The following is a 14672-nucleotide window of genomic DNA, read 5'->3' as shown; positions in this document are numbered from 1 at the left end:
TTTATAAACCTTTCCCACATGTTTTGTCTTTCTGTATAACAAAAAAAATGAGCTTTTGCTTTTAGACTCTAACAAAGTCGTTTTCAGGCCACTTTCAAATTTTTAAGTGTTCATACTTTGTGTTTTGAGGAGATGCAGGCCATCTCCCAAAATGCGTTGTTGCACTCTGCTTTGATAATCTGCTGTATTAATTGTAACTTTATTTTCAGATGTAACTATAAAAGAATCAATAGCTGAATCAAATAAGCCGATTGACAGAAAATTAATCAGAGACTATTTTGATAGTTGACTAATCTTTAACACAACACCAAACATTTGAGATTTCCAGCTTCTCCAATGTGAGAATTTGCTGCTTTTCTCTGGTTTATATTATCAGAAACCAAAGATCTTTGGATTTTGGATTGTTGGTTTGACAAAACAAGATAGTTGATGACATGACCTCAACCTCTGGGAAGTTGTGATACGCATTTTCTAAACGATTTTCTCATATTTTATGGACAATGAAACGAAAGAAACACCAAAAGGTAATGAAAAAATAGTTAATCGTGACAATATTTCTATTATACACAAGACACAGATGTTGATATACTGAACATCTGTGTCTTGAGGGCCTGCTTATATCACAGCACTTCAGATTTTTTTTTTCCCACACAAAGAAATTCATACACAGATGTGAAAGATTAACATCTGACTCGCTGGGAGATTTTAATTAGTAAAGATGATAGTTAGTAGATGATAGCATGTTTGAAGAGAATTTAAAGACTTTTGCTATTTCTCCAGTAATGCACTACATACAAATATTTTTACATGTAGATTAGTGAGACTTGCTATTTACACATACCAAAAAAGGAAGTGTGTTTACAGGTTCCACTTCCCTTATCGTTCAGTCTTCAAGAGGATGTCATATGTATTAAGAAAACAGAGAGAGGAAGAGGGAGAGAGAGAGAGAGAGAGAGAGAGGAGGAGGAGGAGGAGGAGGGGGGGAGCAGACGATGCTTGGAGGTGCTTCTCCAGTCAGACTTCTTCTTGAGTCAAAGATGCAGGTTGTTAGTGGTGAGCGATCACTTTGGATATACACTCTGCTGTTTACTTCTCTACAACTTTGGGGTAAGCATCATACTTTAATGTAGGCTCTTCTGAATATTCACATTGTTTGTACACAATATTTTCAGCCCATTCACTGATTTTTTTTGGGGGGATAAAGACAAAGTAAACATTAGTGAAATTGCTATGAGTTGTATAATAATGAACACAATCAATTCTGTCTGCTGTAAATGTAAAAAGAAGTTACAGACTTTTCAAGTTTCACATCAGCTGCAATCAGCAGATTGGTACAAAGTGAGCGTCACATGTAGCAATCACAGCAGTGTTTTTATACACGACTGTTGAACAGCTGCACTGTTGCTCCATCCAAAAAAAGTCATCTGTGAAAGTCGACTGATTACCTACCTTTCTCTCTCCTTCCTAGGAAGACTTTCAGCTTCCACTTCCTCTCCCAATCTTCCGCCACCTCAACTTGACATCCATTCGAGGTCAAGGGACTCAGTGGTCCTGATCTGTGGGGTCCCAAAGGGATACACCGGGGTTGTGTTCATGTTGTACCGATTGAGGGAGAGGGTGAGAACGTGTGTATGTTTTCTGGAGAATCTTGTGCTGCTACCGGACTCCTTTGATTCTAGTTTTTCTGTGTTTCTCTTCGTTCGTTGAGGTGGACTCCCAGGAGCTGCAGTCCGGTGCTGAGCAGGCTCTCTTCACTGTCAGGATAGAGGAGGGGGACTCAGCCCAACACAAACTTTTCTGCTGTCTGTACAGGAACCAGCAAAACCTCTACAGTGCATTCAGTCCCTATTTGCAGATAGACCAACTAGAAGGTTAGTCTGTCTTTTTAAAATTGCATTTTTCGATGGGAATTTTGCCTGTTACAAAGTTAAAATCTGATTAGTGATCTGATTTGACTCTACTTTTGTTTCACACTATGACACATACTTTATTACTGTCCTGAAACCCCCCGCCCCCAAAAAAACGATAAAATAATAAACACGTCCATCCGCTGCATGCGTGCAGCTGCTCTCTGTGGTCTGTTATTGTCTTCTGCTCTGTGGGTGGGTGTGTGTGTGTGTGTGCGTGGTGGTAGTTACATCCTGCTTCATACAGAAACCACACACCCAGACACACTAAACATCAAACACAATGTGTGCTGCCCTGAGATGTCGACAGTTACAAAAGGAGGTTTGGTAAGCAACTGTGGCGAACCAAGGTGTACAGCGAGAGGTTTGACTGAATGATATCTGTAAAAGCAATGAGGCCACAAACATACAGAGATAATGATTTCCTCTCCCTCTCTGTGCTTTTCCAGCTACTGCCCCTCCTCGCTCCATACCCTCTGCCCCTCCTCCGGTCCTGTCTGTGGAGCCCTCTGCTGGTGTGGTAAAACATGGAGACATGCTGACCTTCAGCTGCTCCGTCCCTGCTCTCTTGCCTCAGTCTCAATCCCAGTCCACCTCTAAGCAGAAACAAGTGTCCTTCCTTTTGCTGAGGACCGCTGAGGGAACAGGAGAGACGACCGTTATCCAACAGCCTCAAGGCAGCAAGGTATCAAACCCTGAACCGCAGTCGGGGGTCTTCAGTGTCGGACCGGTGAGGGGAGGAGAGGACGGAGAGTATACCTGCCTCTACCAGACCACCAGAAGAAGGCGATTGGTCAATTCAACTGTCAGTAACGTCGTTCAAGTCACCATCACAGGTGAGGCCTGTCAGGTGCTCCAACGTTACATCTTATTACCTGGTTGACTTCTTTTAAATCTTTATTAAAAAGTCATTTTTATCAACTCATTTGAATAAGGTGTTCAAAACCGCTGTTTCTTTGTATTGTTCATATAATTACTGTTATTTTTTAGCTCTAGGATGTTTGTTTATTTCCTGTGAAGCACCTTTTAACTTTTTTTTTTTTTTTTTTAAATCAAAGCTTAGTATTACTATATTTAGATAATTTCTCAACAGTTTTTCAAGGCAAGTGTTACAGTGGTTAAACATTTGTTGCAACTAGAGCTACAACTAACAATTATTTTCATTAATTACATTTTAGAAAAATGTCCAATTATCACAATTTCCTAAAGCCCAAGTTGACATATTTAAATGGCTTGTTTTGTCCAATCCAGCAATCCAACTCAGTTTATTATCTGAATACCAAGAAGACGAAGAAAAACATTAGACTAGAACCAGTGATCCTTTGCTAGAAACATGTTTTTATATAAGAAGTTATAGATGTCAGCAGTTTTCAATCTGATTTTATCTGTGGTCAGATGTGCTGCCGGTGCCCACCCTCGTCCTCCAGCAGCAGACAGCAGTTTGGCGTTTGCTCTGTATGGGGTCTCCTTCGTACCCGGGCGCTGTGTTTTCTCTCTACCTGGCGGATCATGACGTCCCTGTTGCCACTCTCCACGCTAAAGTGATCCACCATGAGGTTGCGTTCCCAATGCCTGTCCAGGACAGTTCAGTGTCTTGGTACCGATGCCAGTACAGCGTCCTCCTGGGAGGGAAATGGAGCCACTCTGAACTCAGCCTCCCGCTGGCTATAACCGGAGGTAGAGAAATATGTCTGAACTGTATGGATATGGTTTACTCAGATTGTCATTTTAGCCAAAATGTGATTGTTTGCTTCTTTTTTTCATCTTTCAGGAGTTTCCCCCACATCATCAACAGGTAGCATGCCGTTATGTAATATGTGATTTTATCTATTGTGAATCTTGAGACACATGAAATAAAACACAAAAAGATGATTTTCTGCTGAATTAAAATGTAACACGGCTGTCTGAGCTGCAGCTAATATTACTCACAGTCTCTTTTCTATCTGATAATAACACCGGTGTGATGTCTGCAGATTTCTTAGGTGTGGACTGGCCTCTTGTACTGGGCTGCTTCTCCGCTGTGGTCTTATTCCTCTGCTCAGTAGCTCTTGTGGTTATGGTGGCACGCAGGAAAGGTATTTCACAAATGCACCGTGAATTTCTGCTTTTTCACAGATAATGTTTATGTTTTCATGATTGTCTTTCTTTGTGAAACCACCTGGGTCATTTCCTCTCTATCTCTTCTCTTTTCACTTATCTTTGAAGTAAAAGCAGCAGCCGAAGAAAAAAAGAAAAGGTATTGTTCTTTTTCTTGCTCATTGGTCATAGTTTAGACCAGCAGATAATCAATGTGTTTTTTTTTAATCTAGAATAATTTTGTCCTCCTAAAATGATCATACAGTAAGTGTGATTTACTGGGCAGCACTGGGACTAATATACATGAGCAGCGTTTAGAGGCAGTTTTAACTGCAAAGTAGTTTTCTTTAAGTTGGCAGCATAATAAACTGTTTAAAACATATGTCATTAAAACATATGGTTGGGTTTGCAAATTTGCTCCAATATGATATGTAGAGGTTTTAAAATGTATAATTGCCTGTAGAGAGAAGTACGAGCAGTTTATTGATCCATAGTCTCACAATATCATCAGGTTAATTTCCAGATAATCTGATATATAAAATGTATTGCAGCATCAGTATCTGGTGTTAAATCTTGTTGAACTGTTTCAGGCAGGATGAACAGTTCTGGACTCAAGTTCACGCTAAGGACCATGTTGTTGGTGAGTTTTTCTTTTTCTCCTCTGGATTTATAGTGACTTCATTCTCTTTTCACTCAGATTTCTCAAATTTCTTCCAGGCAATTTTAAATGGAATATTCTATGTAATGATTTATACTCATACAAATGTGTTTGCTTGTTGTTGTTTTTTTCAGACCTTCCGCTCTCAAACTTCGCCTCTCAGGTAATTATTAAACATCATCTGTATTCCTCTGTATATCAGAATCACAAGGACATACAGCCAGAACAAAGATAATTAAACATTAAACATTATGTACAATCACGTAGGTGAAAAAACATATAACAAACAGACAACCACATACAATGTCTATATACAGGTAGAGCTGTTTTTGTAAGTTGTAAACAGGATACAAGTAGTGCAAAGGTGTGTGAAATACTTTATTACTTACTTACTTTATTTCTTTACTTTCTTACTTTATTACTTTACACTAGGTGCTAATATACAGAATATACACCCTGCTTAAATATATATTTAACAGTAATGCATGATATGTATACATGTTATTGCACATGTTGTATTTGAATCTAATATAAATATGTATAATTTCAATTCTCAAGTGATTTATCAACTAAGATTAAGCTTCCTTTTACCTTTATCTTGGGTTTTTTGATATTGTCGACACCTCCCACAAAAACATCAAAACCAACAATGAATTGGTCCCTTTCTCAATACTTCCCCAGAATGTCTGCGTCAGTCAGCCCCAAGCCAATCGGTTCCTACTGAAGACATAAATCTTCACAAATACAGAGTTATATTTAAAAAAAAAAAAAAAAAAAGCCTAAATAATTTTTTAAAACAGCTGGACGCTGGAGGACAGCGAGTAAGCAAACATTACTCAAACAGGAGTAAATAATTCATTATGTCGGGGACTAGTTACAACTCTATGATTCCGGTTAGTATTTACAGCAGCAGCAGCGCCCTTCTTCATCATTATGAAGGAAAATGTCAGCCAGTGCAACAGTGTGGCTTCTCCTTGATGCACTTTTATTATTTATAGTGTTTGGACAACAATGAAGGTCCATGTCACCGAGGGATCAGACTACACCGAAAATACTTAAGAATAATAAGATCAGTTTGCTCTTTTCAAGGTGTTTGTTGACAACAAGAAAAACATAGAATATCCTCAGACTTATACTTTAGCATCTTCACCTTAGCAACAGCAAACCTCAATGTGAGTTGACAGAAACGGGACTAATAGTGAGCAACTGTCTGACGTCAGTTTCCCTCTTTCTTTTGGTATTTCTGGTATTTCTGCGGCCTCTGGGTTTCTTCGGTAGGCTCTCTATGACAAATATTTGTAAACTTCCTTGATCCCCTTCGCTGTAAACAAACACACACACATACATACCGCACACGCACGCGCATACGTACAAACTGCCAATCAACCAAACAAACAGCCTCTATCACAAACACGCTGTCAAACTCGAGCCCACACATATTCCTCATTAGTGCCGTCGTACAGGGCCCGCCTCTCATCAGCTGTAATCACTTTCATTAATTACCTTCATGAAGGGCTCTCATTAGACTGAAGGCTCTCTCCAGGCAACAGTCTGGGAGAGGCTGCCGTCACCAGCTGATGCAAAGACCAGCCAGCTCTCGTGAAAAACAGCCGTGACAGGAACTGAGAGCCTTCAGAACAGATGTGCATTTAATATTAGATGTGTGTCTCCATCTCAGCAGCGATCTGGAGTGTCCTCATCTTCTACTTAAAGAGCAGTGATTTAAATCATTTACACTTTTAATTTGTTTTTTGCAAAGTACACACCGTACTTCAGCTGCACGGCGGCGATGAGAGACACGCTGTTTTCTCTCCATTTTTAATTTGGTGATTGTAAATAATCTGCCAACAAAATAATTCTTCATCGCTACAGAGACTGGAAGCATATTCTCATCTACAAATAAGCATTCTGCAGGTTGTGTGTGGGAATGTCAGAAAATGTGATTTTAGGTACCCTGACACAGACAAACTTATCTAACAGGTTAAGGATAAGCTGGCGATTCTCTTTATTTTTCTTATTTTCAATTAATCTCATGTGCAGAGCCAAAGCAACAATGAACTGATCCCGCTTGTGAGTATTGTGTATGTTTATCCAAATCCCTCTGTGCTGTAGATTTCCATTGTTGTCCAAAAAACGATTAAAAACATGCCAATGAGCCACTGCTGTTGCAGTGGGTGATCGCTGTTATTAGTCTTTGGAGCTGTTTCTAATCTTCGTGCTGAAGGAACATGTCACCCAGTGCTGCTGTGTGCTTCACTGATGTGTTTTTAATCGTTTTTTTTGGACAACAATGGAGCTCCAGTGCACAGGGGAATAAGATATATCAGGCTTTAGATACACGCACAATACTTGTAAGTAGGATGAGTTCATTGTTGGTTTGGCTCTGCATATGAGGTATGTTAACAGTAAGACAAATAGAGGCTAGAAAATCGGCAGCATTATACTTGAAAGCGGTGATACAGTATGAATCATGCCGCAGGAAATTATATCATGCTGAGAGCTTTAACAGCTTGTACTTGTGTTTGTGTGTGTTTGTGTGTGTGTAGGAATGGGCCTGTGGGGACTCAACTACAGAGACAACCTCCAGATCCCCTTTATGGAACTCTCTCTCCACATTCACAACCCCGATCCATCCCGTCCATTAGAAATGTTTATCTCTCTCTCTCTCTGTTTGTGTGCGTGTGTGTTTAAGTGTGTGTAAGTGTGTGTTCATACTTTATTCTTGCGTAGCGATGTAGCATTGATCGGAGCTACGCAGCAGGACAGGAAAGGCTATTTCCTCAGTTCCTATTTCATGTGTAGCAGTGCGGTTGTACAATATGTCAGGATATGATGTTTGTTTGATCTTACATGTTGCTGAGCCACTAAATCTAAATACAGATTGTTTTTTTTAATGAAGTTTTCTTGTGGGAGATGTATTTTTTGAATAACTTACCTTGAGCTTTTAAGTTTATTCTTGACCTTAAAAACAGCAGCTGACAAAACAATCTCACCTCAGGATGCTTTGAGAAGCTGCTCTGGAGCATCAGCGACAGCCACATAACTGCAACGTCCCCGGTTTGATTCCAGCCAAGGACACTTGTTGCATGTCATACCATCTCTCTCTCTCTCTCTCTGCCTGCTTCTTTGCTGCCCACTGTTAAGAGAAGGGAAAAATGCTAAAAAAAGAGAGAAATCTTTTAAATAAAAGGGTTTAGGTCATCTGATACAGCACTCCATCACTCTCCTTCTTGGTCAAACAGTCCTTTCATAGACTAGAGGTGTGCTTTGGGTCAGCACAAACCAGATGGGATGGTGTTTCTCTGCAGAATATTGTGGTAGCCATGCTGGTTAAGTTGCTAACAGTGTCACCAGCAAAGCTAAATATACTGACACTCATTTCCAGAAGGCTTAAAGCAAAGTCTTCACCACATGTTTTCCAAAATACCATTTTAGGAATAATAAATTGACAATAAAACACAGACGGCATAACATTTTGTGTTTATGTTGATTCTCTGTTCCCTTCTCTTGAACATCATACTTCCCCTCCACGCTTCACCACACACGCAGATACCATCCAGTCACCTTCTCTGCGTCTCTCAAAGTCACAGCAGTCGAAACCAAAACCCTCAAATTTGGACTCATCAGACCAGAGTACAGATTTCCACTCGTCTAACGTCCATTCCTCGTGTTTCTTGGCCCAAGAATTTTTTTTCTTACTGGTCTCCTTCAGTAGTGGTTTCTTTGCAGCAGTTCGACTGTGAAGGCCTGATTCACCCAGTTTCTGTCGAACAGTTGATGTCGAGATGTGTCTGCTATTTGAACTCTGAGAGGCGAAGACGTGGGCTCTAATCTGAGGCGCCGTTAATCATTAAATCTCAGCCTCCCTTTCCTGGGGCGGTCCTCATGAGAACCAGTTTCATTATAGTGTTTGATGGCTTTTTCGACTGCACTTTAACTTCTTGAAATTTTCCAGATTGACTGACCTTCATGCCTTAAAGTAATGACGGACTGTTGTTTCTCTTTGCCTGGTTGAGCAGTTCTTGCCATAATATGGATTTCTACCGCAGTAAAAGAGGGATGTTTGCTGTGTACCAACACTACCTCAGCACAACAGAACTGACTGTCTCAAAGAAGGCAAGAAATTCCACCAATTAACTTTTGATAAGGCACACCTGTTAATGAAAACCATTCCAGGTGACTACTCCATGAAACTGGCTGAGATATTGCTAATAGTGTGCATCAAGGAAAACAGTAGCTACTTTAAGGAATCTAAAATATGAAAGATATTTTTCCTTTGTTGACACTTACCACATAATTCCATGTGTGTTATTTCATAGTTTTTATGTCTTCAATATTGTTCTACAACATAGAAAATAGTCAAAATAAAGTAAAACCCTTGAGTGAGTAGGTGTGTCCAAACCTGCATTTATTAAATACATACTGTAAATATAGCAACCTGCATACGTACATGAATGTGCACATGCACACAAATTTCCCAGATTGAATAAAATTATAAAACCTTTGTTAAAAAATATATTTTCAGAGGTGAATTAAAAGAGGGTAGTGATTTTACAAATCTGAATTTATTAGCTTGGTCCTCTCTCCAGATGTTAGGCTCTCACCTGAGGACTGTGGACAATGTGCAGGCTGATAAGAGTAATTCACAGATATAATCTGGGGCCAGGCAAGGACATAATGACGTGTCTCACAAATTTTAGCATTCTATGCTGGTACACACGTATAATACTGCGCATAGTGACAGAAAAAGAAAAAGCACAACATATATTGAAATTGGTCTGCTGCAGTTTTGCTAAATATTCTGCAGAGGGCACCGTTTATATATTATTTGAATGTCAAAAACACCCACAGTACAGGACGACAGAAAGAGTTTCATTATTATGCTGAATTCCTTTATAATGACAAAACAGGTTTTGTGTTCAGTTTAACAATGCCGCTGTGACGCGCATGAAGCCAAGCGATCCTGGTGTGTCCACAATAATACAAAAGCAACTGAAAAGTACTGTAGCTTATTTTTTTTACCATGTGATGATGGGACGAGCGTCACCTATAAGGAAATTACATGTGAGCCCTGATGAGTGTGCTTAGACTCCAGTACTGAAAGTGTGAAAGTAAGAAAGTAAAAGGAGATTCACCTCTCTTGTGTTTATATGGTTTTTATGGTGGACAATAATAGGCATCGTTGTACTTCAGGAAGCAATAGAAAGCCAACTCTATATAATTACTGAACTTTTATTACATTTTACAGTCCTCCATAGCAGTGCAGTGGCAGACATGAACAGTATTTATGCGTTTCTCTTTCATACACACAGCAAAAAAAAACAGATATTTGAGGGAAGGGAAACTTAGATAAGTGTTGCTAAAGTGCTTGATTTGTTTTGCTCATATTCATGTCTGAGTCATCTCTTTGTGTGTAGTTACACGCAAGAACATACGCACACACTGATAATATTTAGCGGTAGATAATGACATTAGGCAGATCTGTTTGAGTAAGAGAATAATGATAAGAGGCCTGAGCAATGTGAGTCCGACGTGCACCCACGCCACACTGGATCGTGGCAGCCTCACCCTGTGTATATCTTTGCGTTGCATTTGTGACACACTGAATTATGAGTCAGGTTGATATTAAATGACATTTGCAATCTCGATATCGGTGATAATTGCTCTTTTAATGCCACCTCATGCCGTGTGCCCTGTGTATTAGCTAAAGGAGTGTACGCAGAGACCGAGCATGAAGGTGTGTGCTAGAATCTATGACTGTGGGAGGTGTTGGCATTTCATCTACACCCTACTGGAAGTTTTGGCAGCTGGTTTGGGTTCACAATTTAATTTAATCTGATGCAATGCACATTATGAATTTAGTAAGTTCATTAAAGTCACTGTGGCATGACTAAAGCGAGGATTTAGGCTGGTAGCAATACATCTCAGGTGATTCTCTTCAGTCGCTTATGACAAAGAAAAATCCTGTCACTGTGTCCATTTTCCTGACCACTTCAGACATTATAGCTCAAGGCTCTTTGTCTGCTGACAGTTCAGCCCTCTTTGTCAGTGGCTTCACAGGAACTCGCAGTAATATAAATCAGACAGCCTCGCAGAATAATTCATATTACAAGGGCAAGAGCAAGTGTAAATTATTGAGTGTAATAATTTTCAGTGACATAATCAAGATATGAAATGTGAGAACACTTTTTGAAAATACTTCTAAGTTTTTTTTTTCACTCTGCACTAAGTGCAGCACTAACGTACTGTATATGGAAAAACAGTCTGACAGCAACACAAAACAAGGGCGACGTTACAGGGGTCAGCTCGTAGTCAGCGTCAGGAAAGCAGCTGCATGTATATCAAGTATTTTCAGAGCAACTTTTTAAAATTGTCTAATAAACTGATGGCTCGTTTAATTTAAACAGAACAGTATGGAGAGCATCTCCTACTGTAACCAGTGACAGTTTGACTGCTTGATGTTTTAAACAGAAGCAATAACAGATTCTACAAGCTCTATTTTATAGATAGTAGATATAATCATGTCATCAGATAGTGAGTCCAACGATATTATTTTGACAATTCAAAAAAATGCCAAGTGGTTTCACTACTTTCCTTTACAAATAGGTTTATTCAATGATTTTTTTGGAATTGAGCATATTTTTTCTTTTCATTTTAGGTATAATATGGTCGTATTTAAATATACTGACACTCATCTCCAGGAGTCTTGAAGTGAGCTGATTTGGAAAAGATTAGAAATTCTCCCCGTACAGTCTTCATCGCATCTTTTCCAAAATACCATTTTAGGACTCATATTGACAGAATGACTCATTAATAGACACAATTTCATGTTAAGATGGAGATGAGTGCTTGCAGTACAAGACCTGTTAAATATTTCCTCTTCCATACAATAAATAACAGATGGCATAAAATTTGCTGTCATGGGTTTATGTTGATTCTCTGTGACTCAGCTCTGCCATCATTTTATTCCCCCCTTCTCTTGAACATCAAAGCCACAGAACACACACCCACACAAGTATTATGATATGCAAAAGGCCCATATATGAGAAAATCAAAAGAAAAAATCTTTTATTGTCTGCTGACATTACAGACACATATAGAGGTCTGTGTGAATAGCATCAAACATATACTACAGTGTAGCAAGATGTGAAATTGGCCCACTGGTACATACTTATAAGAGTATACTTTCCATGACTTTCTACAAAAGGACTTAAACAATCAGCTGTTTCCTTATTCTTATTATCAACAACATCCTCAGTAACATGAGTGCAGTGGGATAAGTATCCAAATCTTTTACTGATGTGTAGCAATAGAATAGAAAATACAACAGTACAAGCAGAAGTCCTGGTTTTATTATGTTAGTTTTATGAGGCAGGGCCAATCTCAACTCCAGACAGTTTTGGGTGGGGTAGAATAATAATAGTGTTTTTAACTGTTTCCAGTCTGGTTTTAGAACACGTCATAGTACAGAGACAGTTCTCGTTAAGGTTACTGACCTACTTTTGACTGTTGACAGAGATGACTGCTCGATTTGAGTTCTTTTAGATTTAAGTGCTGCGTTTGATACAGTCAATCATGGTATCCTCTTACATGGGTTACATTCATACCTCTCCAGCAGAGCTTTTTCTGTAGCTCTACTTCCTCGATGACTCATTTGGGTTGTGGTGTCCCTCAAGTTTCTGTTCTCGGCCCCCTTCTGTTCTCTATATACATGCTGCCTCTCGGCCAAGTTCTTCACGGGCATGATGAGCTTCACCATTTTTACGCTGATGACACTGTTATATCTGCCGTTAAAACCCACAGATCTTTGCAGCAAATCATAGAACTTGCCTCTTTGATATTAATGGATGGATGGATGTCACAAAACTTTAATAATTTAATGATGATAAGTCTGAGGTCATTCTAATTTCATCAGCCTTTTTGCTGCTTATGTTCTGTCATATAACATTAAGCAGACTGCAGGTAATCTAGGGGTAATATTTGATGCTAACCTCTGTTTCACCTGTTCAGGTGAAAAATGTTGTTAAGTCATGTCAGCTCAAGACACTCTATAAAATTAGGTAATTAGGTAATCAGTTGCTGATTTACAAAAAGTTGTGCTTTTATCTATTCTTGGCTTGATCATTGCAACACACTTTACTTGAGTATCAGCCAGGACGCCGTCCACCGTCTCCAACTGGTACAAAACGCTGCTGCTCAACTTATTACTGGAACAAAGAGGCATGATCACATTACCCCCGTGTAAACACTTTTAAACAGCCTGGCACCTAAATACATCCCTGACTTATTGACCTGGTATGTGCCCTCTCGGCCATTAAGATCTGTGGATGGAGCCCTGCTGGTTACTCCTGGGTTATGGTTGGTTACTACGGGTGATCAGGCATTTGCTATTAGAGCTCCCACTCTATCAAACTCTGCCTGCTGAACTCTGACACACTCATTAGCTTCTTTTAAATCTCTCTTTGTAAAAGCTTTTGTAAATGTTTCTGCAACATAAAAAGTAAAATATTTTGGTACAGTTTTATTTTACAGGGTCTGTAATTTGCTGAAAAGTTTCAGTGTAATTCAATACTAATTGTATGCAAAACAGAGACAGTGTTCAATTGAGACACTTACAATTAATCAGTTTCAATTATTCCCAGTGAAACTTAGAGAGTCTTTTAGTAAATGCATGCAGGACAAGCATACGATTCAAAATACATGAAAAGTTATCAATAATAAATGCATTATGAATGAATGAATTAATAATAATAATAATTCTAATTTGAGATTTCTTTGAAGGAAATTCATTTTCCTCCTCTTAATTAGTACAGAATTGATTATTTCTTTACAGGAAAATGTATTATTAAATATATAAAAATTAAAGGCCTGTAAGATAAAGCTGAACTGATATTTATCCATGAAAAGCTGAAGTAGCATAAAATGGCAGAACTCAAGTATACAGAAGCACCTTCAAATTATATTGTGCTTATATACAGTACTTGAGAGTGAATGTACCTGCTGTAGTCAGGAAGAGTTCATTTATACACACACAAACACACTCACATATCACACACACACATTACAGTAAATCTAAAAACTACACAATTACATCCCATAGACATCCTCTTATACTTCCGTCCTCTTGACAAAGAGGCATTACAAGAGCAGCGGGTAACACATTGACTGTCTCACACAATGCTGCTTCGATGACTTCGTGCCAGCTGGACTTTAGAAGACCGTGATAATGAAATATCATGGAAATGAGTCTGGAGCTGAGCAGGTGATAGACAGGTGCACAGGCGTATGTTTGGGTCACCAGATCTGAAAAGCAGCCAGATTAGATATCAGAGTGAGAGATAAATTGGTTTGGTTGGTTAGCCGGGACGTGCTGCCATGTTTGATAGTGTGAGCATGAAAAAATAATCTTTGACATTATTCCTGGGTAACAAAACAAAGGCTACAAAGTTCATCAGTGCCAAGCTTTAGTGTAGTTAGTATGTAGTGTACAGTAGTTAATTTCAAATATGGTGACAACTGATGCATCACTTGCTCTATATTGAGGCCTTTGGTGATGTGCCATCACACATGGCAACGTGGCAATACAAGGAAAGTTGCCTGGTGAAGAATAAAGCTTATTAATAATTTTGAGGACCTAAATTGCCGGGGCTCCACCATGATATTGTACTGGCGATGTCACTGGGCTGCGTCCAGTCAGAATGAGGTGATAAATTATTCACAGGAGATTGGGAGGTCACTAAAGCGTGGTCTGCTGATCTCACCTACACACACACACACACACACACACACATACACACACATACATACACACACACACACACACACACACACACACACACACACACACACATAAAGGTCCATCAGAGCATTTATGCTGCTCAATTCTAGCAAAGAGCATCTTCCGAAGCTGTATCCATGGTGACACATTTCTCTTTGACCACTGAAAGTGCGAGAGACAGCACATACAACAGTTTATAATGTAACATAAATAGTTTCAGTGCTAACAGGTCAGTCTGTGAAGGAGACGGTCC

The 14672-nt window shown here is 39.2% G+C and overlaps 1 protein-coding gene across 1 annotated transcript; it reads left to right on the top strand.

Annotated features, from left to right (window-relative positions):
• Nucleotides 1-990: 990 nt before the first annotated feature.
• Nucleotides 991-7539, top strand: LOC122972582. Its single transcript, XM_044339796.1, has 11 exons — nt 991-1107; nt 1469-1617; nt 1709-1871; nt 2357-2743; nt 3303-3584; nt 3679-3702; nt 3881-3982; nt 4113-4143; nt 4574-4623; nt 4776-4804; nt 7188-7539. Exons 1-11 carry the CDS (start codon nt 993-995, stop codon nt 7284-7286), a joined length of 1431 nt encoding a protein of 476 aa, XP_044195731.1. The 5' UTR covers nt 991-992; the 3' UTR covers nt 7287-7539.
• The last annotated feature ends 7133 nt before the right edge of the window (nt 7540-14672 follow it).

Source organism: Thunnus albacares, chromosome 3 (genome assembly GCF_914725855.1).
Source record: "Thunnus albacares chromosome 3, fThuAlb1.1, whole genome shotgun sequence".
Lineage (NCBI taxonomy): Eukaryota > Metazoa > Chordata > Actinopteri > Scombriformes > Scombridae > Thunnus > Thunnus albacares.
Note: the sequence above shows the minus strand (reverse complement) of the source record. Positions and strands in the feature narration are given on the sequence as shown.

Coding starts and splice junctions, on each gene's coding strand:
- LOC122972582 (XM_044339796.1), top strand. CDS start 993: ATGCTTGGAGGTGCTTCTCCAGTCAGACTTCTTCTTGAGTCAAAGATG. Junction 2,744..3,302: donor CGTTCAAGTCACCATCACAG/GTGAGGCCTGTC, acceptor ATCTGTGGTCAG/ATGTGCTGCCGGTGCCCACC. Junction 4,624..4,775: donor CGCTAAGGACCATGTTGTTG/GTGAGTTTTTCT, acceptor TGTTTTTTTCAG/ACCTTCCGCTCTCAAACTTC.